This window comes from Actinia tenebrosa, unplaced genomic scaffold (genome assembly GCF_029948245.1).
Source record: "Actinia tenebrosa isolate PJP-AT-01 unplaced genomic scaffold, QUT_ActTen_1.0 PGA_scaffold17__23_contigs__length_9995812, whole genome shotgun sequence".
In the NCBI taxonomy this organism is placed as follows: Eukaryota; Metazoa; Cnidaria; class Anthozoa; order Actiniaria; family Actiniidae; genus Actinia; species Actinia tenebrosa.
In genome coordinates, this window is record NW_028292577.1 from 3,307,692 (window position 1) to 3,333,411 (window position 25,720).

General features: G+C 36.7%; 1 protein-coding gene, 1 long non-coding RNA gene and 1 pseudogene across 2 annotated transcripts; 2 read left to right on the forward strand and 1 right to left on the reverse strand.

Moving 5' to 3' along the window:
* Positions 1-381: 381 nt before the first annotated feature.
* On the forward strand, positions 382-25,720 carry LOC116309093 (uncharacterized). The gene is made up of 5 exons (XM_031719643.2): positions 382-857; positions 8,302-8,573; positions 21,535-21,828; positions 23,130-23,413; positions 23,672-25,720. The coding sequence occupies exons 1-5, from the start codon at positions 544-546 to the stop codon at positions 23,834-23,836; spliced, it is 1,329 nt and encodes a 442-aa protein (XP_031575503.1). The 5' UTR covers positions 382-543; the 3' UTR covers positions 23,837-25,720.
* On the forward strand, positions 4,050-5,211 carry LOC148910235 (uncharacterized). The gene is made up of 2 exons (XR_016120032.1): positions 4,050-4,829; positions 4,900-5,211. It is a non-coding gene; the product is annotated as an uncharacterized LOC148910235 (long non-coding RNA).
* Positions 11,755-13,247, reverse strand: LOC148910236 (uncharacterized protein KIAA1958-like; annotated as a pseudogene).

The window sequence follows — 25,720 nt, forward strand, 5'->3', positions numbered from 1 at the left end:
TCCTATCTTCCTATCTATAAATTATAAAACTCCCTCCCATCACATCTACCCTTCATATGTTATTCAAAAAAAAGTAAAAAAACAAAAACAAAAAAACAAAAAACCCGCAAAATAAATATCAGATAAAATAATAAGAATACTATCAAAAAAAAACGAAGACAAAAAACAAAACAAAACAAACAAACAAAAAAAAAACCAACAAAAAACCACTGAAATTTATAACCATGATTGGAAGATTACTTTTCAAGACCTGGTTCAAGACTTTGTCCACGGATTATATATAACACGATTCCTAGGAGCCGCTCGACCAAATGAACACAGGAAATAGAATTGCCAAAATTTTTATTTGACGTCAAGTCACGGCATAAGGAGTTCATATTTCATACTTACAAAGCCTCTTTGTTCAAGATAATCCTGACGATCCGCAATGAGAAATCGATGAAGCCTCAAATTTCTATCCTTTAGAAAGCTAAGCGTGTGATCAAATTCAATTCTTATTCATAAGTATAATTTTAACTGCTCAATAGTCATAAAATAAGTACTATGAAAGCAAACGGAAAGGAAATACCTTGGTGGCCATCATGGTTAATGGCAGGGATTTGCTTGACTTCTATCTGTCTCTCTCTTGTGTGCTTAGCTCATCTGCTGTTTATGCAGAACCATTCCTGTGGCTGCGTAAAACACTCTGAGGCATCGTACAAAGAGCGGGGGGAAAGTCCTGTCATAGCAACAGCCTCATCACCATTAAACTCAATGGAGAATCTTTCTCAACAGCGTCAACGAAGGAACGTTGTACAGAACCCTGGAAGTTTCTCACTTTATCAGCTTCAGACTCAAATAATGATGATAGAAACACGGTATGTATGTGCTTGCTCAGAATTATAATAACAATAATGATAGTAATAATATGAAATAATATCCGTTTAAATATATTGTTATATAATATATGTAATTAAAACATATTCCTTTTGACACCATAATTATGAAGTCGGCAAGTATAATACAAATGCGTAATCAATTAATGATTATATAGGGCATGCAAAGTCCGGACCCGGACCCAAAATCTGTAAAACCGGGACCGATTTTTTAATTAAATTTTTATAATTGTTTATGAATTTTTAGTAACTTTTGTAATTTTTAGCTATTTTAGTATTGTTTGTGACACAATTTAAGCTCAAGGCAACATTGTTAATAATAATAATAATAATGTTCTGACAAGCCGATTTCACAAGGCTTACTGACAGCTGTTTATCCTCCTTTCTTCAATGTTATATTAATTAATTTTTCTTAAAGGTTAGCCAGATACCGAACATAGATACAATTACTAACAGTCTACATAATAGTTCCCATAAAAGACATAATAGCTGTCTAAGGAATAGGAACGACAAACCAGCAAGACAAACACCTGCCTTTGGAACTTTTGCCATTTCGTTATTGCAAATGCTGGATACAAAGTTTCAGTGTGCCATGGCTGTAGAGAATTTCTTAAACCATGGGGGCAAAGTTCCATCACCACCACTCGACTTGACTATTGTATCTCGAGTAAGGAGAGATTACATCAAAGATGGTGTTCGAAAACCTCTCTAGATCTTTCTAATGCATATTACCATTTGAATCCGGATTGATTATCGCAAAACAGAAAAATCGCTTTTTTTATTGTTTGTTTCATTCAATGACTGTCAAAATATTTTTTCTTGTCCACTAGATCGTACAGATTATAAATCAGTTGGTTTTAAGCGTTGAAAATGGTTATTTCGTATTATGCATCTCATTAGATATTTGTATAAATGTATAAACGTATACTACAATATGGTTAATCAAATTCCCCTTAAGTTCCATATAAGCTCTATATGGAACTTAAGGGGAATTTGACTAACCATATTGACTCTGGACGGTTGAATATTACTGACGTAAGGAGCATCGCGCGGTCGCGTCACGTACGGAACGGCCGTTAAAGAAGTAACGCTCATAGGCTATTCAAACCGTTTGACCTTTGGAATGAAAACGTCTGCATTACAACAGCGAACGAAGGAACACGGACACAAGATAAGTAAACAAGTATAACGTTAATTTAATTCAAATAATCGAAAGGAAAAAAAACCTATGGAAATCCAACCACATTCGGTGTCCTAGTGCCCTTGCTTAAAGGGTGAAAATAAATTCTTCAAAATTTTGTCAATTCATAACTGCCACTGGAATAGTTGAATACGTTTTTCATGGATTTATGTCCTTACTTCAGCGCAATGCGAGATAAAAAAAACCCAGTGTCTAAATGCCCGGCAGCCGGTCGTGGTCTAAAATTGACTAAATGCCCGGCAGTCCAAACTTTCACCAAAAAAACGAGAACTGGCTACAGCTAATGGAATCAAACTAGTCTAACTTTATTATGGTATATTAAGCGCTTCCTGTAGTCTGGACTGATTCGAAAAAAGATTGTCCGTACTCGCTCGGCATAGAATACGGAGCACTTGGTTCATGTCACTTAGAATATTTTCGCCAACACTGCCGGTCGCGGTCTCAAATACACTAAATGCCCGGCAGTCCAAACTTTTGCGAAAAATACGATAAATTACCTACGTTAATGAAGCGAAACTAGTCTAAATTTATCGAGGAATATTAAGCGCTTCTCGTACTCTAACACTGCTTCTAATAAGGATTGCGGTTTGTCTTTGCTCGGCATAGAATACCGAGCACTTGGTTCATGTCCCATCGTCGTTTATTTTTTTGGCGAAGTAATACGAAACAATCCTTATTAAAAGCAGTGTAGAGTGCAAGAAGCGCTTAATATTCCTCGATAAATTTAGACTAGTTTGGTTCCATTAGCTGTAGCCAGTTCTCGTTTTTTTGGTGAAAGTTTGGACTGCCGGGCATTTAGTCAATTTTAGACCGCGACCGGCTGCCGGGCATTTAGACACTGCGTAAAAAAAAAAGCCAAAAATTTCGTATCTATGGAAGCCATTTTGATTGAAATTTGAGAGAAATTGATACGACTTGTATTTCTGGGTATGAGTGTTGACAAGCACGACTAGCGTCTCGGAGATCACGCGACACGCGACAGGAATTACATGTGCTTTTTTTGAAATGCCTTCCTTTAAACACGTCTCTTACTCAATAAATAATATGTCAATAGTAATACATACAAAATATCAATTATATAAGACTCAAAATAGTAGTTTAGGCCCCGTTTAGTCTGATAAAGTCTCCGTGACAAATCAACATTCAAATGGCCTTATGTTTCACTCTTAGTACAGCGCATGCGTCCAGCCGTTGCTATGGATGACAATCATTTGTTTGGGACGCGAGATTGCCTTTCGTAGAACGCAACGTGTGGACGACAGTTTTCCGAGGTTTTCCGATAGTTTTCATGATTCAGTCGAAATATTTTCGGCTACTATGACGTATTTCGATGAATATGGCACTGGACTTCTTCGTTTGAGTGAAGAAGTTAGTGAGTTTTCGTTAATTTAGTGTACGAAATGACCACTGTACCTCACGCTTTCTTGAATAAGTTTGTTTATATTTATCATTTCAGCATGATTTTTGGTAAATATTCAAAATAGGTATCAAAGATCAGGAATTAAAGTGCCCAAAGCAGAAAAATATTTTGATAAATTTTATCGCAGCAAAATCGGATCACGTCAGTTAGGGACTGTGCAATAATTATCAGGAGGTGTGCTGAAAAATGAGATATATAGAATAGAATAGAATAGAATAGAATAGAATAGAATAGAATAATAGAATAATTTATTTAATGTCAAATAACACAGGGAGTGGTCGCCCAATCTCCCGAGCCAGAGGCTCATGTTAAAAGTGCTTGACGAGAACAACAGCAAAAAATGTATACAATAAGAATTAAAAATCTACACACAATAAATAATAAGAACTAAATTATAATAATCTATATACACTTACTTGCAAGAAAGTTGTCATACAAGAATAGAACATTAGTAATTTAGTGAGAAAGGAATGCATTAAAAGACAAAAGAAAAAGTTGAGCTTCAGTGATCTTCTTTTGTTTTTTAATATAATTCCTATCCCACCAAATCACTAATGTTCTATTTTTGTATGACAAAGTTCTTGCAAGTAGGTGTATATGTAGTATTTAAAAAACGAGCAGCAGGGTTTTATCAAGTATAAAAACCCGACGCGTAGCCGAGGGTTTTTCATACTTGATAAAACACGTGCTGCGAGTTTTTTAAATGGTTTAAGAAACTCATCAATTTTCAATGACCATTTTGACCAATATCGATGAAGCTATGAAACCGAAAAATGTAATTAGTTAATTGATAGAAAACAATAGAAATTTTTTAGATTGTTTCCATTTGGGAATATTGTATAATAGATAAAGAAAATTAGAAATTCAAATGTATAGAACTTGCTTCAGTTACTTTATTCGCATGTAGCGCCGTACGGGTGAAGTGTTGTGTCGTTTTTCATAGTCTTTGGTATTTAAAAAATGGCAGCGAATCGGAGTTTTAGAGTGCCAATAACAGAAGAAGAAGAAAAGAAAGCACTAGATAATTCGACTCCAAAGTCAACTCGCTATGCCACAAAATGGGCTTTCAAGATATTTTCTGAATGGCAAAGTCAAAGAAGTAACAAGGACCCAGTCAACGAGAGGGGCTCTTTTACGTTTGATTTGGAGAAAGTTCAGTCCTTGGATACTAACATTTGCAATATGAGTGGTTGGCGAAATTTGTACAAGAAGTGAGCAAGGCCAATGGCCAACGATACCCACCTAGCTGCTTGTACTTGATTGTAACTGGCCTTCAACGGCATTTAAAGGAAAGTGGCAACCCTGTTTCGTTACTTGGACAAAACGAAGGAAGGTTGGTAATACGATATACTGTATAAAACCACTGTTTTACTGTATTAAGTGTGTTTTTGTTTTTTGTTTAGGCTACACATGTTCAGAAGAATACTGGATGCAGAAATGAAACAAGCAACTCAGGACGGAGTGGCAAAAAAAAGCAAAAAGGAAGAGAGAAACGATATAAGCGATAATAATAATAATAATAGTTTATTTATCCACATAACGCCTAGGAGCATTTCACATACTCGTTTAAAATGCGCACGTGCACTAATCTATTAAGAAATAACCTAAATTAAAGTGATATAAAATATAATATATATATGTATATATGCAATAAATATAAAATATGAAATGATAAATATCTATTTACAATGGGAAGTTAATAAAGGAAATAAGAATATATATATATATATATATATATATATATATATATATATATATATATATATATCCAATATAAATTAGTAGTAATAAAGTAATAAATTAGATAGAAGAGCTGCATTTGTGGAATAAAGGCCTCTTGGGTTGCCATACAGCTAAGTCTTTGTTTCAGTGAGGTTCAGTGTTTAATAACTGCACATTCAACTTTGGAAAGTAGTTAAGGAATTTAGTACAAATTCTTACGATGTGATGACGGAGTTAAGTTGGGCCTAACTTTAAAAATTAATTTGATAATTTAGTATGACATACGTTGTAATTGATACTAATGTTTTGTTGCAAATGAAAAATGATTAAAAGTACTATTAGCAAAATTTAAGAAAATTTGAATGTGAAGATCCCGATAAACTTTTATATATAGACATGTTATGAGAGAGAAAATTAATGTTTTTACAGACTAAGCTAGACATCAGTTTTCTAATTACTATTTCTCATCGTATGAAAACAAGATAAAGAACGATCAATTAGTTATTGAAAATATCGATATAAGATTTCAGTAAGGCTACCATCACGCACAAGTTTAGATGATGGTATGCTTTGAATTTACAAGTAAACTTCTTAGCTCCTCCCATTAGCATGTACACCTCTGGTTACACCCTAAACACTCTTTACCCCTTTGCTTAGTTATTTTAGCACTATTCTTTTAAATCTTATGAATTAAATATCCCTCGTAGAACTTTCTATACATTTACCATATATTCACATATTATCTTTAGTTTAAGCTATGTTTAGTTCTAAGATTTTCACTCGAACCTGTTTAGTCGTTTTGCTGTCTAAGAGCTTGGACTTTGTGTTCATCTTTCCAGTTAATGTTTGGAAGGGTGTTTCGTTCAGCTTTCCTTTTTTGAGCTTTCAACTCAAGAAAGTCAAGATGTTGAACAAAGCATTTGAGAGTGGTTTCATCAACCATCAATTTCTAGCACACCTCTTGCATTTCATTCACGTTGGATGTGGCTAACAGAAGCAAACATCTGCATGATTTGCACACTTGGAAGGTGTCGGTCGACTTCGTCACTCAGACTGGTCACATTAAATGAAATGTATCGAATAAAACTTAAGGCCCCCCTCCATCAAATCAGTGATTTTACTTTGAGCCAGTCCTATCTTAGCTTCAATTTTATGTATTGTCCCCCCCCCCCCCCCCCCCTCCTGGTAATTATTGCACAGTCCCTTAGAGCTTTTTGTAATTTGACTTCTTTAATTCTGTTTTATTATTATATGAGGGTTTATTGTTGCTTATTTTAGACATGTTTGCAAACGAAGTTAGAGAAATTTTACAGGTTTACTAAAAAAAAGTCTTTGGAATAACTGTGTTGTTTTAACACCTTAGGTGTGAATATTGACACCTTTGACTTGCATTTTCGAAACAAAAATTCATAAAGGTATACTTATCAAATGCTTTTTGGTATAAACAATTCAAATAAATACAATTCGAATAAATTCTGTTAAAATGAGACCCACTTTAGCCAGAACTAGTACCTTAAGAGAGCTTCTTTGGAATCCTTCTGTAAACCTATTATTTAATAGTCCAGTAAAGGAATTTTTCGAGCGACATACCTCGTTAGCCATGATAATGGAACTGTCATTCCATCAGGTCGGGTTCAAGTAACGATGAACAGCCTTCAGACAGCCTCGAAATCATTGTTAACAATGCTGCCTTGTGTGTAAATTGTGTCACGAGCCGTAATAAAATTGAATCTCAAAAGTGACTAAAAATTCAAAAAAAATTATAAAAATTTGATTAAAAAATCGGCCCGGGTTTTACAGATTTTTTGGTCCGGGTCCGAGTCCGGACAGTCGTGTATGAGTTCATAGCCAACGAGACAATCACTGAATCTTGAGAAGATAACGATTTTTTACAATTTATTTATTAAAATAATTAAAAGTTAGTCTTTCTTACCATCAAATACTTTTAAGCCATTATTAGTTTCCTTGGTGTGTTTTTTTGGGTGTTTTCCCCCTCAGATTCTTCGTATCGAAGATTGGGGTAAAACCGATCTATAGGTAAAATGCTAGCCAAAAATGTAGGGCCTAGTCATTTATGCTTTAGGGGGACCACCACATTACGGCCTACATTGACTTTAGGGGGACCCCCCAGTATTATCAACCGTCCGAAGCTTGATCGAAGACTACTAATCCGACGCCCGAGCATCTTCGGGTAAGAATCGCCTTTTAGAATATTGGCACATAATTTATTCAAAATTACATCTGTGAACTCAAACGCTGATTTCAATAGCAGTCTCTTGATGGATTGGCACTTCAAAAATGCAACCGCACAATAGGTCAATCTTTGATACGTAGACAGTATAGCTCAATATTTCTGCTCACAAAACTTGGGAGGTTGATCATATGTATCTATCGAGTTAATAAAGCATCAATCGAGCTAATACAAATAGTTTCAGTTATGAAAATATTCTAGGTTTAAGCAACAGGAGGGAAATTTGCTCGAGTATGCGCTCGGCCACTGAATAGTAATGATCGATCATCGTCAATAACAGGAAAGTTCGATTCGAGACCACCTGCATGTAAACACCCCCAATTGCCCCAGAATCTCTCAAACACCTTAATTAAATAGTTCGGTTTTAAAAACCGATTTTCGAACTCTCCTGTTTTCCGAGACGTATTGATAAATTACAGAGGCACCCCGAAAGATAATAACCCCTGATACTAGTCGTTGCATATGGAAGCAAAATTCGCACGTGCCTTGCAAAAGTGAGCAGAATATTTTAAAGAGGATTAACAATAACCCACTGAAAGACGGTATCAAAGGCCCTAATGTCAGGTATGCCGGATACACGCATAAAGCAATTAAAACGCCATTAAGGATCTTTGCGTTTGGATGCTGATACCAATATAAAAAAGGCTTATAAATAAAACCATGAAGAGGTTAAAATGATTAAGTTCCTGGTCCATGCTCATTTGCTTCATTTTACTGGCTCATAATCAATTAACTTATCATCTCGAAATTTGTTGATGTACAAGGCAGGTTAATATCATCAATCACCTAAATTGTATGAGCTACAATGGACAAAATCCGTTTTATTTCTCAGCTTTCGACTTCTGCAAGAAGAAGTCAAAAGGCGGCAGGGTACCTTGGGTCGTCGAGGTCCATCGGGACCTCCAGGAAGGGCAGGAAGAGATGGAATGGACGGAAGACCAGGAATGGATGGTCCTATGGGTTTGCCAGGAAGAGATGGTCACGACGGAAAAGATGGTTCTCCTGGTCCGTCAGGACCTCCTGGTCCACCTGGTGTTAATGGGCTACAGGGTGCCAGGGGAGAACGTGGAATAAAGGGCGAACCTGGCCCTATGGGTGATAAAGGTAAGGAAGCCGAAAACAACAAAGTGCATGGAAGTTTCAGGTTTGTTTGAGCTTGGTAAATTATCAGAGATGTACGAAAAAAAAGCCCCGAAACTCCAAGCAGGATTGGAACCCGTTACCATTAACCTTTTTGCTGGTCAAATGCTCTATCCTAATATGCTGAGCTACTGGGAACTCAAAGCGGTAAGCAAGGTCTAGATGGTAAAATAAATAGCGCAGTGCGGCTAAATTATAAATACATTCACTTCATTGGACCTCTCGCATGAGTCAATATTCACAGCAACTCTATGCGAGATTAGTACTCCACTCGCTATTTTCTTTACACTTCATCGCTATTTTTAACTTAACGCCAAAAGCCGAAACATATACCTCAAAAATAAAAATTTGTATATAGTAATGCTTTTAGGGAAAATTTAAAATTGATTTAAAATACCTTGAAAAGTTCTAAAAATTTGTTGGCTAGTACGAAATCTGTGTGATAGAGGTCTACAGTAGTCAATCAACATTAAAAGGTGTTTAATATAAACTATTACGAAGTCCTGGGAAGTTGGATAAAACTAAATAAAACCAGAGAACAATAAAACTGACAAATAATTGCAATACGTTTTTTAGTATATTATTTTAAGTACTGTATATACTTAGTAGCAAGTTTCCAGTCGTTTCGTAGTTCATCAAATGTTAATCAACAAAAAAATATGGAAGTAATAGTATACATGAAAAATTTACTCAATTGGCTGACAGCAGTGCAGTTCAAATGAAATACTAGTGCAAACATCTATTATACCAGTGCAAAACTCTGTAACACCAGTGCAGATTACAAATTTTTAGGAATCTGATTGGCTAAAAAAACAATAGAATTGAATTAGCCAATCAGATAATAGCGGTTACCATAGCAACAGAAAAGCCTTCCTTCTCTGGAAGTTCTCAGAAAGATGGCCGATTTTCATCTCGAAAATGGATTCAAAATGCTAAAAAAGCCAACCACAAGCTTCATCAGTATAAAACCAGCAAGAAAGGTACTTGAGAATTGCAAAAACCGGAGAGAAAAATAATAAAAAAATTTAAGAAAAACTGAAAACCCTCGACTCCGGACCAATCAGAAATTTGTGTCTACGGCCCTGTGACGAACGAGCAAAAAAGTGTACTTGTTATTATGGTAAGAGTACTCGTATAGTTCTTAAGTGATTTAAAATAGTCATTTGAAAAAAGCAATAAATTTGTTAGAATCAGTCAAGAGAACATTAAGTAAGAGAGCACACTTCCCATATATGGGTCTATAACCATGAAATGTTTTGCTCCGCTCGCAAGCCTGAGCTATTTTTAGCATGCGACTCCTGATTTTTCAGAGTTGTAGTTACTTCAATGTGAGAGAAAAATGTTTAGTTTCCGACGAGAAAAATTCCTGTTTTAATGTTAATGTTTTCTTCATAACAATTCTTTTTTAACAATTGGTGTAAAACATCGAAAAAGATCAAATCATGGTTTTCAGTATACAAACAAGCTAAAAACAGGAAGACGTCAGGGAAGGAAACCCAGTGATAAAAAATACGATGAAAATAGCGACTGAAGCACCTTGGATTTCGCTCCGCCTCAACGTTCAGGTATTTTTTCATAACTTTTCAACTTCTAAAGGACCCAACAAACAATAGAAATACAATGACAATATCGGCCAAATACAAAAAGCGAATTAAACCTTAGTATTTGAGGATTCAAACTTATAAAAAAGAGATTATTTTTACCTGCTTGAAGGGCATTTTACTTGCGATTTTTTTTCGCCAGATGCTCTCAGTTAGGCGTATTTGTGCCGGCTTTATGTTTAATTCTTCTATTCCGAGCAGCTTGACTGTTTTCAGCTATCTTAAAGCCTCTACTTTTCATACTTGTAAACAACTAATTCCTACAGTAAATTTCCTCTCAAGCTTAAAGTTTTTGTACTTTTGCCTCATTGAATTCAACAAATTTGTTCATCGAAAATCCACTTTCGTAAACGAGTCCAATCTATCTTCATTTTAGATGTCCATTAGATAACTGGTCATTTTAAAAACATTGAAGTTCAAGTCAGAAGTACGTGTTCTTGGGATACAGGCATGTTTACTGTATTTCAGTTTAGGTGGAGAATTGTGGGCAACTTACATACATACATACTTTATTCGTCGTCTTTAAGGCTTTTTAGAATAAAGGGCCTAATTAATTACAATTCAAATAATACTATATATAATTATATAAGAAGTAAAAAGAAAAGATCAAAGAATAAAGTAAATAAATAAATAGATAAAAGAAATTGTACATTTAAATTACATTAAGCTTTTAAGAAATCTGAAATAAGATGTTTTAATGTCCGTTTAAAGTCTTTCACGGTTGGGCTCAACTTAAGGGCAGAGTCTAGTGAATTCCACAATTTGACAGTTCTATAGTAAAATGATCTTTGTCCAGTAGTCGTTCTGCAAAGAGGTATCTGTAGCTTATGCGAGGTTCTTGTCGTACATTGTGTGATGCTTGATCTTGGAATCAATCGCGAAAATAAGGAATCAGGGGCACACCCAGTCATGCATTTGAATGCCATAATTGCATTACGGTAGTGTAATTGCTGTCTGACGGGTAACCATCGTAGCTTTTTAAGAATAGGCGTGACGTGATCGTACTTCCTTTTATTGCTAATGATACGGCATGCGAAGTTTTGCACAGCCTAGACTTTGTTCAGGTTACTCTCAGTAGTATTGCTCCACACATTAGAGCAATAGTAGAGCTTGCTAAAAACTAAGCCATTTATCATGGTTTTTAGAGTGTTTTGATCAAAAGCATGTTTTATAATGGTAATTGAACTGAGTGGAGTGCAATTTGGTCTGAAATCAAACGCGCGATTACAAAATCGCACGACCGCGTAGCGGGAGTGCGGTTTGTAATTGCAAGTTTGATTTCAGACCAAAATTGCACGACACGAAGTTCAATTGCCACTTTATTATATCCATTTCGAAATCACGCCATTATAATGCCTGAATAAAGATTTATTGAGTAGAACCGGATTGTAAACAGCGGAACCGGAAATGATAAATATTACATCTCATTTTGTTTGCAAAAATTCAACAATAAATGTCATGTGACAAAAGTTTATCGGTATTCACGGGAGTTCTGTCAGTAAAACTACTTGGAAAAGTCTTTGAGAATCAGTCAACTACATAGTTTAATCCTCATCGTCCGACTCAATAATGTAAGCCCTTCGTTTCTTCTGTGGTTGAGGACTAGACTGGGCATCTTTTGTAAAGACATTGAAGGTGCAACCCGTGTAATTTTGCGTTGGAATGGAAGAGCTGCCACTGGCATAAGAGCTAAACGCTGCCATGTGATATTGAGGACTAAAAGTTGAATGAAATGATGGGAAACCAGGCTGTGAACCAGGATTGAGACCCTGATGCATTTAGCTTTGTTGGACGTGACACAGAGAACTTGAAGAGTTGTTGATAGACACCAGTGGTGTTCGTTGCACAATCGCTGAATTCGATGAATTCACCTCTTGATTGACCTCTTGATTGGAGATTTCTCCTTCACTCTTTTGGTTGGGGACTTCTTCATATCCACTGATGATGTGAGACAGGTCTTTCCTTTGATTCTCGTCTATTTCATCGTAGTCATCCAGCGAAGATTCGCGAGCATGGTCTGTTATTTCGCAGATAACATTACGCGGTTGACCAGATTTCTTCAATTCCGACACCAGAGTCTTCCTCATACTGTGGTTTGTCAACCTTTTATTTGTCGTCAGGCAGGAGGCCATGGACCTCATGATAGTGCCGATGGTGTTTTGTCCCATTCGGATTTTATTGTACCACACATTTGCTGATTTAGGACGATTTATTATGCTAAGATAGAGTGGTCCTTTGTCCTTCATCCCTTCGGGTTGCTTAGACAACCACAGCTTGAAGAGTCGTACAGGATCTTTTTCTCCGCCGTCAGTGCTGTGCATAACCTGCGGTGTGGTTCTTCGTCTGATTCTTAGACCACCACTACGTGTTTTAGTGGGACCTTCACGAAATTCTACGACTTCACTGCCATCTTCTTGATGTCTTATAATCATGTCCTCGACGTAAGAGTCGTAGAGCTCCTGGCGGCCTCGTAAACCAAGTTGCTCTGTCAAATTCTTAAAGTTGACGTTTGTCAGGACTTTGGAATTGAAGTCACCCAATTAACTGACCTTTTTCCCATAGAGCTGACTCTTCTTCTGGTGCCAGAGGCTGAGATTTGTTAGGTCTTTTTCCCTTCCCTTGTTCACGCAGAGAAATTGCCTTCGCGTTGAGGATTCCTTGTGAGCTTTGAAACTCCCTCGCTCGTACGATGCTCAGAGGATAACCTTTATCCTTTAAATAGTGTTCAATTGAGCTTTGCATTACACGGAGAGATTCTGGCTCGTAGTCTTCTCCGTCCCTTTTCTTCACCTCGGCATAAAACTTAACGAGGACCTTGTCTAGTTCTTCTGATGCCTTTTTTCGATGACGATGTTGTTAAGATGGCGTGATGTACACCAGCTTTCAAACACGTTCATCCAATGTTTTGTTGAGCGTTTAGTGTTCTTGTTTTCAGCCACCGACTTCAGTTCTTCTATGTCATTATTTGAAATTAGTGGAAATCTTGAAATATCGTAGTTTGGGGCTTCATTTGCCGTTGTTGTTGTTGTTGTTTCATTTGTTTTGCTTTCGCTGTGCTCGGGAGCGTGTGGAACTAATTCAACATTATTTGAAGGAAAATCGGCATAATTATCGTCAAAAGTGACACCAAAAGATGGAAATTCCCTTGCCAGAAGTTTTTCAGCCTCAAGAAGGTCATTGTCATCATCAAGATACTGTAAGTAATTAAATTCATCCATATTTATTGAGAAAAGTGAGAATTTTTGCGACGAAAATTTTTTCAAATTTAACATTTTGAGTCTTTTCCCTCTTGCAATCTGATTGGTTGATTTAATCCAGTCATGAAATCTGTTTGGTTTTTTTATTTTAGTGTTTCAATCTGATTGGCTGGGGAAAAGATGCGATTTATAGTCAAAATAGTGCGATTCGGGATTAAATCGCACTGCTGAGAACCAATCAGATTGCAGGATTTGCTAGTGATTTCAAAATGGATGTAATAAAGTCGGTTAATCTGTCCCAAACGCGACATGCAGCTAGACACTGTCGATTCCACATGATCTTTATACGCCAAGTTGGAATCAAGGAGAACTCTTAAATCCTTTACTGACTTGACAGGTGTAAGTTCTTTTCCCAGTAGCGTTATACGAAAATCTTCCACTTTAGCAGTCATCGCTTTGCTCCCAAAGATGATAAATTTAGTATTTTCGGGATTTAGAAGTAGGTAATTGTCGAGAGTCCAATTAGTTATTCTGAAAAGGTCTTAATTAAGTCTTGAAACAATATTGCTGGTCCTGGAGATTGAAAGTAAGCAGCAATTTGGTGTCGTCAACGTAACATTGAGTAGTACAATGTTCAGGAACACTTGGGAGATCGTTTATATATATGCTAAAAAGCAATGGTCCCAAGATACTTCTTGTGGTACACCACAGGTCATAGGCAAACGGTCTGAGACTGCAGTTTGGATTCTGACGACTTGACAGCGTGAATAAAAATAGCTAATAATAAGAAACCACTGAATGGCTAGAGGTGACAGTCCAACGTCCTGCAGTTTTGTCATAAGGATTTTATGATCAATGCTATCGAAGGCCTTACTCATGTCGAGCAGCACAGTAGCAGTAAGCTGTTTCTTATCGATGGCCTCGAGAATAATATTGGTTGTTTGGATGACGGATGTCTCGGTTGAATCCCACTTTTTATTTCCGCTTTGCTTGGATGTTAAGCGTTGATTGGTTGATAAATATGAAGTTAACTGATCATGAGCGACTCTCTCACAAACCTTGGATAACACTGGTAATAGTAAAATAGGCCTGTTGTTGTCTGGGATTTCGTGATCGCCATCCTTTGGAATAGGTTCGACCTCGGCTATTTTCCAAGCGATGGGAAATTGTGCAGAGCTAAAAGTGGCGTTCACGATCGAAGTAATCGATGGTAAGATGACAGGGAGGCAGTCTTTTATAACGTGGAGAGGAATCTTATCTATTCCGGAAGCTTTGTTTGAAGCCATTGAGTTAATGATTTTTTGCACTTGATTACAACTCACGCGATTATCGAAGAAGAATTGTTCGGATAATGAGGCGGCATTATTTGATGTAATTAAGTTCGGTGCATGGAAAGTTCGACGTTTGCCCTAGGTCTAAGGGTCCTCGTAGTGACAAAGGTGGCTTGAGTGCGCGGCTTTTTCAAGCCCAGCTCAGCGTAAAAAAGGTCATGGTCGCTTATCGATGAAGATAACACTTTGGTGTCGAGAACATGTTTTTTGACAAAAGAAATACATCTATTAAGGATTCGGTGGAGTGAGTAATACGAGTAGGTTGAGTGACTATCTGATTCAAGTTGTAGGTAGAACAGAAGCTTATAAGTGCTTGGGAATCAGGCAGGTCGGACTGTAATAGGTTGCAATTTATTTCTCCAAGTATGTAAATTGGTTTATTTAGTAGCAATGCAGAGATTAGGCTTGGCCCTAAGTCGTTGTCAAGGCAAGCAATTGGAGATCCAGGAGGAGGACTTAAAACTGCGTACCTTAATTTCCATCCAAAGTTGGTGAAGCCCGCCATTTGATATGCCAAAGATTTCATTAAGCACTTTAGTTTTGAAGCTCTGCTTCACATAAGAACACACACCGAGACCTTTTCATTGTGATTGGCATCAGAAAGAACGCCAGAGATGGATAAAATGATCAAAATATTCAGAGCGAGCAGAAGCCCAACCGGTTTGTAATTATGCATATTCATACAACTTCGGACATCTTACAGTCATCTATAACTGCAAAAAACGAGTCTCAATCGAGCGATCATTGTTTTGATTTAATAACTGGTGGCTGACTATATTAGAAAATTGAAAATTGAAACTTTTTAATAATTTGAAATTTAATGCTGATTTCAAAAATGCAAAGGCAAATGGGGTGTGCCGAGCTTGTTTTTGAGATAATCATTCTTAGTATCTGGAATGGCATGCGTTTGTATAATTTTGGAAGAAAAATAGCGAAAATCAAGCTCTGTACAAAAAAATAAAATAAAATAATAAAATAATAAAAAAATAAAAAATAAAATAAATCATAAAACCGAAACTAAGGAAGAAAAAGTAACTATAAAAAGTAGAAGATAATATAGGTAAGTTGTAGTGCTTGGGAACGAGGTTATTCCGGGCGGAATCCCAGCGAGGTCGGAAATTAATTTTTCCGAATTTAATTCCAAGGGCTTCCGCCCGGAATAACCTCGTTCCCAAGCACTACAACTTACCTATATTATCTTCTACTATTTCATTAGTGCCACGCGGTCCACATACTCTTAACTATAAAAAGGTAAATTATACACCGTGAAAAGATGAAAAACGTTTCGGACGTTTCGGACGCTAGTCCTTCGTCGGAGTAAAAGAGAAAGAAAAGTGAAGGAATAAAAAATGAATAATTTTCTCCCAAAACGTAACTTTCACTACATTTATAAAATACTGATAAAAGTTGTTTTTATAAACTATTGTAGACAATGGAAAAACTTTTTTTGTTCAGATACTGCGGTGGGCAAGTTATAGTTAAAATTGAGCACAAAACAAACAGAACGATTTTTTACACCGTTTTCAATTAAGAGAATTGTCTTAAACTTTGAAAAATAATGGAATATATTAACAGTAACTTATCTTTATATACAATAATTCAATAAAACAAACAAACAGAAACCTGCAGTTTGCGTGACAAATTAACGCAAACCTTTTAGCAAAACTTTTAGGCCATACTTCGTTGTCTTTTTAGTATTGATAGGAATAGCATTTACTTTCATTTTTTCAATTTCCTCATTGGAAATTGTAGCTAAACGATTGCCGGCAGATGCCATTTTGTTGCCGACTCAATATTCCGAGATTCAGATGTTAATATCGTACAATATTCACCTCCAATTAACCAATGAGCGTGCGCGTTTTTAGGAAGTACACATGTTGGTATACGCTAGTACCTGTTATTCCGGAAAATAGCAAAAAAAATATATAGAGTTCCGTGCAAAATTTATGGGTTTTGCCCTCTTGAAGTTCAAAACATGTATGGTTCTTCAATAAAATCGTGAAGATTATTCAGCGGTTTTTGAGCTTAAACAAGTTTAAATGATGTTGTCTCATCTGAGTATTTTTTACATGTGCTGTTTATGGATTCCATCAAAAACCTTTCAGAATTTCTCAAGGAATTCCTCCAACACATTTTCTCGTAAAATCGAGTAAAGTTTGGTTTGTCAACTGCATGAAGTTTGCTTTGTCACTGCCGATCTCATGTGTACCCATGACGTCACTACAATCTCTTCAATCAGGAATCGCATGCTAAAATAGCTCAGGTTTGCACGCGGGGCTAAAAATATATTTTCGAAAAACTTTCATGGGGTACAGGGATGTGCTCTCTTACTTAATATTCTCTTGTTTAAGTATATATATCAGCGAGGGAATCTTTTGAATTCCACAAATTAAGCAAATCCAAGAGATGTGTGACAAAGTTTATAGCTAAATAACATTGCTAGTTACCGGCAAACGAGCAACGAACTAGAATGACAAACGAGCGAAAAAAGTGTATTTGTTTTGTTGTTATGGTAAGAGTTCTTTTATTTTGACTTTCATTCAATAATTTTAGATGTTTCTATAGATAATTCATTTAAATATTGAATGACATATAAAATTACACCAAATTTTTAACTGTTTATTGAGCTTTTCGAGCTAGTATGATTATAAAAATGAGCTTAAAAGAGCTTGAGACTGAGATATGTTATTTTATAAAGACCTTAAAAACACTACAAATGCCAATTTACTGACAAAGAAAATTGTTATTTTGTGTTTTGAATTGCATTTTGTGCGTTATTTTCTATTTTGTCTCAGTTGTCCTTGTCAAGTTTAACTGAATGTAAACTTTGTTTTTCGAAAACTTTTGTCGTTCTTGATTTCCGTATCTTTCTTACACATGAAAACAGATGAAAACTGATAAAATAGAATCTCGAAATCTAGTAAGCTTAAGTTTTGAAACTTATCGAAAATAGTTAGAGCTTTGATATGAGTGAAAACAATATGTCCGTGAAACACTAATTAATAAATTGTTCAAAATAGTACTAGTTAAAGGGCAACTGTCACTATTTCTTCGGTTATTTTTGACAATCCTGACAAAAGCTACACAAGTAGCTGAATACTTTTATCAGGAAAGAAAAAAATTTCGCCGTTAGAACCATTTTTCTCACCCTCTAACATGCTTGAAAACTGCCTTGTATCATCACGACCTGTTTTTACTAATCAAGTGATCTGATGACGTCACACGTGTGTAACAGTCGATGTAGGTAGAGGCGGAAAGATGGAAAATCGAAAAAGAGTCCCTAGAAAAAGATATGTGGTCATGTTTTGTGACAAGACAAACGCAGATAATGTAAGCCTTCATCAGTTTCCTTCAAATAAAAAGGTTAGAGCAAAATGGGTTCATTTTGTCTTGCAAAAACGAGATCCGAAGCACTGGAAACCTGGTAGCGGCTACATTTGTAGCGACTATTTTGCACCCGAGGAGAAATAATAAGATAACAATTTTTTAACAGATGAGACGTTCAGGGACTTCATTTCACGAGTTTAGTTAGTTAATGATCTCCAGCCAAATTTCTATCTGATGATGCTACCAAAGCATTTATTTTTTTTATTTTCATTGCGGTAAAATACATTTTATATAAAAACATCAAAATTCCTATGAAAAACCAAACATCGTTATGTAAAAGACGTAAGTAAGCTTATTTTTGCTCACCTTTTTGTTTGACCAGTTTTCAAGTCTGTTTTAAAGTGCTACTACGACGAAAATTGCTCAAACTTGGATTCAGCTGAAACTTCCTAAGAATACTCTTTAAAGGTCCAATAATCACTGTATGAAGTGTTTTCTCGATATTCAGGACGAAAGTATGATATTTTTACGATTATTTTTTGGAGTCTATGACGTCATACACTCAACATCGAACATCGCTCCATACATTTCTTTGTAGTTTATGATCAAAATATCAGTAGTAAAGGGAGAAAGAAATACCCAAACACCCCAAAATATAAATTATAGTCACAAGTAATGTGAAATAAGCACATTAGCCACCCTTTGGGCTTCATAGGAATAAAATAAATTAAGGATTTATATACAAAGAAATATATGTAGCAATGTTTGATGTTGAGTGTATGACGTCACAGACTCCAAAAAATAATCGTAAAAATATCATACTTTCGCACTGAATATCGAGAAAACACTTCATAAAGTGATTATTGGACCTTTAAAGAGTATTTTTAGGAAGTTTCAGCTGAATCCAAGTTTGAGCGATTTTCGTCGTAGTAGCACTTTAAGCTTATAGTCTTGATTTGTCCTAAAAAAAAAGACGGGAATTTCGACTTCGATGAAAGACATCCAAGGTAAATTTCACTAAACCTGATATTGCATTGGATTATCTGTAGTTATCTTTCGTTTTTTAATTAGTTAACTAGGAATTCAAAGCTTAAAAGTGTCGGCCATGGAAAACTTTGTTGAAGAATCTTCCAAGAACAAAACTAGCCCCTGGGGGAGCTTGAGGAGATTTTTGTACAAAATTCCTAGGTGGGAGAGCATATTCCTGCAAAGAAAACGTAACGATGTAGTAACAAAAGGTTGAAGATTTTTCCCCCGATTTTACTTTCACCTTTCAGATTAATTCAAATTGTGCTCAATGTGATTTGCGTATCTGGAGCTCCGCTTTTTTGCAGTACCTAAATAATATATTATTATTATGGCAGTTCATACTTGTGGATGCCCAGGCCTAAGCTTTAAGGTAGTTGGGCGAAACCGTACTCAACTACCAAGCAGACTAAAAGCTAAAATCTCAAAGTAATTCAGGAATTGAAAAAAAGCACGAAAACCGAAAATGAAAAACGCTAGTTAAGAAATAGCTATGGACGCTGTAAATTAAGGTCCAAAATAATTCAACAGACTGATAAATGAAACGCTAGTAAATATAACGCAAATTAAAAAGATATAACTAGCTAAAAACTAGTGTGAGCTGCGTCGGTGTTTCTAATGAAACAGTAATGATGAAAAGGTAAATTATACACCGTGAAAAGATGAAAAAACTTACTGACGTTTCGGACGCTAGTCCTTCGTCGGAGTAAAAGAGAAAGAAGTGGTAGAAAGGAGTGTATATATGATAGAATAAGACAAAAGAAACCAATGAGAGCAAGGTAGGCAAGGAAACAAAAACAAACAATCAAAAGACAAAAGAAAAGGTTAGTTGAAAATAAAGCGTTCATTAATCCCGTTGGGACTAAGAGTGCCCAATAGGTGAATAAGCCGCATTTCTTTGGTCTTGCGACAATCATTGTTGCCTACCTTGCTCTCATTGGTTTCTTTTGTCTTTTTCTATCATATATACACTCCTTTCTACCACTTCTTTCTCTTTTACTCCGACGAAGGACTAGCGTCCGAAACGTCAGTAAGTTTTTTCATCTTTTCACGGTGTATAATTTACCTTTTCATCATTACTATAACGCAAATTCTTAACTATATATCTAAAGTTCAGTTTAAAATCTTAACAGTTCGTGCATTGAGGTGAAGCGAACTTGTTATAACAGACTTCTGCATCAGAAGAGCGATGGATCAGCTCTTGTCGCCCACGAGGTCTTTGATCGCCTTGCTGACCTTTCTTGAGTATCCTCCCAAGACATCAATGCAAATGTTGTGCTGTGTGACGCGGTCACCTGGGTATCTCTTCTTCAACTGTACTTAGTCGTCTTCTCGGTGTCTTTTCCTTCCCTTCGACCCGAGAATAGCTTATCTCGTTGAATGAGATTTCCTTCTTCTCCTTGTCGACTATGGTGCATCAATAGCCCACTTCCGAGGTATGCTTCGCTTGCTATATTAAATTAATTCTTACCGCCTGTCACGAATGACTGAGCGCATTTAGCACGTAGCCTCATACTGAAGCCTTTGTGCGTGACAAGCGAAGCATATCTCGGAAGTGGGCTATCCGATCTGTTAGCATTGACCTGCCCGCTTTTTTTATTTATTTTATTTTCATTTTCATTTTCATTTAATTTTATTTATTTTTAAATCTTATCAGTTTCTTTGATTGTACATGTAATTCTTTAGAATTGTTCTTATTGTAAATTGTATGTATGTATGTATGTGTGTGTGTGTGTGTGTGTGTGTGTGTGTGTGTGTGTGTGTGTGTGTGTGTGTGCGTGTGTGTGTGTGTATGTATTCTTATACATCGCCTTAGACTGAACTTGCGAGTACCAAGGACCCACCGTTTTCAACAGGTCTAGAGATCTGAGAACTTCAAAGAACAAGATCTTGACGGCGTCGTTATGTCGCCCAAGCTGCTTCATTTGCGCAAGCGCCGTACACCCCGCTAGGATGTGTGAGACACTTTCCGGGACTTTGCCGCATAATCGAATAGATACTAGAATTAGTGTTTGAGGCTGAGGGTTAAATTTTGCTTTAACACTTACTACGGTGTGCGTAGGCACATTTTTCCAATGGTGGAGCCAAGCAAAACGGTCTTCCTTGTTAAGGTCCTCATTCTCGGACCTACTCTTAAAGAGCTCACCCTGCCATTTTGCATCCTCCATATACGCTCACTGCTTTCCATGATTTGTTATTATTATTATAATAGTTATCATTATATTATTACAAGTAACTTACTTCATATTCTCTTGATTATTATTAGTATTATCATCATCATTATTATTATGATTATTATTATTATTGTTGTTATTGTTGTTGTTATTATAAATACACGCTTTGCAATGAAGCAGTTACCTAGTTCCTTTTAATCGTAAATGCGTATAAAATGACATCCTTTTCAATAATCACCCTAAATTCATAATCTTATTGATTGAAAAAGGAGAAATTGGGCTACCTGGTCCCAAAGGTGACCGTGGTCCTAGAGGTGAAGCTGGAGAAAACGGAGAACCAGGTGTCAGTGGAAGATCGGGAGCGAAAGGAGAGAAAGGAAGTTCTGGCGAAGCCAAATGCTATGTTACTGAAAATGGAAGGCGCTTTCCAAAACCATGCTATCTTGCTGCCCATGCTTCGAGTGACAGCGACCTCAATGGTCATACAAAAACATCTTCTGGTGTAATATTCTATCGATGGGGAAGAACAGCGTGTCCTCAAGGATCAACTGAAATATATTCAGGTACGTTTAGCTTATTGTGGCTACTGCTTCTAGTGAAGCGGTAGCCACTATGTCATCGGGCTGTAAGTCCGTGAGTCCGTGAGTAACAACAGAAACTAATCGATAAATTCCCGGGCACCGGTTGACAAAAGATCAATGTACCGAAAGAAGCACGAAGCACGAAAGGAAGCCCAAATCGAATACCGATTTTAGTCCGATATACTTTTGGATATTGTTCGGAGCCAATCAGATCGATGTATCGACGGCGACGTGACCAATGTATCGTTATTTATTTTCGGGATCTGTCGTCTGTTTGGCGACATCTTGCTACAAACGTTTGTCATGGTTGGATCCCGGGGGGGGGGGGGGGGGGGGGTACTCCGCCAGAATTTGGGTAGGGGTGTTCCGCTGGGATTCTGAAAGGGGTACCCTGTTTATGATAAAAAGAAATCAAATTTGTAGACCCTGTTTATGACAAAAGATATAATTTATTGCACTGAGTTCCCGTTTCAATTATCATGTCATCTCGCGTATGGTTTTTTTACGACCATGGCTACTCGATACGGCGGACAAAGAATGAAGAACGATTGTAAATTTTACGCAATTCTCGAGCAATTCTGGGCTTCTCTTCTCAAAACCAACCTCCACAGTGACTGAACAAATACTTCAAAAATCGCAATCACATTTAAAGCCGAAAGAAACAAATGCAGGATTCACCTAAGGCAGTGAATGTACATCAAATTTCCGGTGCTACATTTTTCAGAAGGGCATTTACGAAGACATACTATGGCATTTCTTAATGGCATTGTCGTACTTTCCATACAAAAGGACGCAATTTTGACACAGTATTCACTCAAAGAAAATCGCTGGATCGACCAAGAGCTAAGAGGCAAGACTAAAGCACACTAAACTATCGTTAAATTACTTTTATTTTCCGGTGCTACATTTTTTCTTGACGCTTTCCCGTGATTGCGATCGAGAGTGGAAAGTACCAATTCTTCCTTATTCTTTGTAATTCCTTGAGGTTAATGAGCATGAAATGTGACAGCCGTTCCGCGATACAGTATGCAAATGGGCAAAATCACTGGAAGTGACCCGGAATTGTACGCGATGCGGTCATATCAATCATGTCATGTCAGGTTAATACAAAAATACATGTCATGTCATGTCGATAAGGACATGTCATATCAATCATGTCATGTCAGGTTATTACGAAAATACTGTACATGTCATGTCATATCAGTCAGGACATGTCATATCAATCATGTCATATCATGTTAATGCAAAAAAACACTCTAACCTTATGTGCATTATAATAATAGGACAAGCAGGCTCTGTTACACATGGGACGAGGCGACCAGGTGGCTCAGAGTACAAGTGTATACCCAGTAAACCCTGGTACTTTGGACAGCGGGATCAAAGTTCCCCTATACGTAATGCTACTACAATCAGTGTGGAGGGTGAGGGTGCCCTTCGAGCCTCTCAATACTACTTGACTTGTGTGGCCTGCCTTTCGAGCAAACACAGCATTCAAATAATGCTTCCGGCACGTAAGGAATGCTACAGAAAATGGCACAGGCAATATGATGGTTTCTTGGCTGTTCAGGTACGTTCAGTATGCATATGTGTATGTCGTCATCCTTCATTCGTCTTTCATAGAGTACAGTTTATTTTGAAGACAATTCGGTCCCTTTATTGTATTCCCCAAACTTAGGCCTAAACTAAATTAGACGTGATTTATTACAAACGTGACATTCATGTTTCAGTTGGGAAACAAGGTGACGAATGTGCTGCTTGTTGGAACAAGAGCTTTAGCTATTTTGCACCCATGAATTTTTCTTTTTTCTTTTGTAAAAACGACTAGGTTAACAGAGGAGATCAAAAACAACTTGTATGTATTGACAGAGATGCACGAGCTTTATTTGACACGCCAGATTACATCATGGCTCTGCGAGCTGATTGCAATACTTTCAGCTGTCCACCATTCACTAACAGCGAAAGATTACCATGTGTTGTATGCACGATGTAAACTTCATGATTACATATTTAGGTACCAAATGTTGATAACACAATTATATGTAATACAGTTTTTATTGTTATTATTGATTATCCATTTAAGAATGTATGATGCAAAACGAAGTGTACATGTGTCATGTTGCCAATTTAATGATAGCTAGACGCATGACTACGTGAACTCGGGCTTTCTCTCTAACTGTGAAAGAGTAGAAAAAGTTATCTTTCATAGACGTAAATAATGCTTGTGCTTCGCTAAACACCTGACGGCGATTCCCTACGTAGGCTAACATGAGATAGCCGATTTGATATAGCATGATTTTTGATAGATAGTCCATTTGATATAGCAGTCACAGCATGGTGCACGATAAAAGGTTCACTCGTAATGGTTCGCTTTGTAAATTGATCTCACGGAAACCTCGCGAATGAGTTGACTTCACTGACGATGTTTTTAATGAAATCTCCAATGAACAGAACCCCAAAGAGAAATTATTTACACTTCCGGTTGACGTCGCCGTCGTAGTTAAAGATTAAGGTCGCTATTCGCAGTCAGCAACGAGACCTTGAGACAATTCCCCATTACTCGTCGACCATGTGCTTCTACGGCGCATATTACCACGCATGCGCACTAAATATAATCTCAGTAGGTTCTGTGAACGCGGCGTCGATTTGTGTGAACGTAGAAAATGAAGCCCAATTTATAACTCGGCGGTTTCCTTCGAAAAAGCCCGATGAATAATTGGCAGGCAATATTAAGTAAGTTCTTATGTAAGTACGTGAAAATAAGTTACTTGTTTCCCGAGCGGGATGCATTTAGATTTAGCTAATGTCACCTGGTCAACTTTCAACTAATGAGAGCGTTCGTTAAATCGTAAAATTTTGTAGCTATATAACAACATGTATAGATTTGTTATATACTAACTATCAAAGCCCATTTTTCTCGTATTCTGATTGGGCGAGAGGGTATCGCGTGAACGTGAACAAGGTTCGATGTTGTCCCAGCAACGGCTTTTCAGCGGGCAACAATATGTTGTTGACCGATAATAACAATACCGGAAGTGATTTTCCCGGAAATGTAAGATTTTCTAAGTTTTTCGAAATGAAATAATCAAAAAATCAAAAAACTGCATTTTTTTCTTTAACACTTGGTATATAACAAAACACTTATTGACAAGAACCTCGGGAAAGTACGTCGAGAGACCACAAAACACACTGTTTTTCTCGTCCCCAGTCAATAAGGGTTAAATATTCCAACTGACAGCAATGCGAGTCTCTTTTGTTATATCATCCAGTTATATCAGCCACCGTGTCTTTTGTTTTTTCACTCCCTAGGGAATAATTGAAAACCGGCAATACATCCTGGCATTATTTAAGGGATGTTAATTAGTCCTACTTTTTCAGTGAGACCTTTTGGGTTACATGATGCCCGAATGCTGGTGTTTGGAAATGAAATCTGTAAATAAAACTTACCAAACTTTGTTTAATTAATATTTTCTAATATTTTTATCGCTGGATTTTACTGCAAATTCCATGTATAACAATTTTATTAAGCGAATATAATTAAAGGAAAAAGGAAAAAAATTATGAAAATTGCTTTTCTTTCTTCAGTACATTTAACAAATAGAAATCGCCAATTACTGTACATGTACGGCCTGGGCGCCTGTAAGGGAGTCTGAGCCTGCTATGAACATAAGGAAATTTTGGTAGAAGTCGATCGAGAGCTGGGGCAATGTTTATTTACCTAGAAAATCCGGATGTCAAATCTTTCCGCTCAATTTTTACTAATAGCAAACAAACTTCTAACCCGATGGATTGATTTAAATGGTAAACACCCCTTATGTGTTAAACAGTTCATAAAACACTATTGCTTGTTTATTAAATCTTATTCACATTTTGTTTA

Coding starts and splice junctions, on each gene's coding strand:
- LOC116309093 (XM_031719643.2), top strand. CDS start 544: ATGAAAGCAAACGGAAAGGAAATACCTTGGTGGCCATCATGGTTAATG. Junction 8,574..21,534: donor TGGCCCTATGGGTGATAAAG/GTAAGGAAGCCG, acceptor TGATTGAAAAAG/GAGAAATTGGGCTACCTGGT. Junction 23,414..23,671: donor ATGGTTTCTTGGCTGTTCAG/GTACGTTCAGTA, acceptor AAAAACGACTAG/GTTAACAGAGGAGATCAAAA.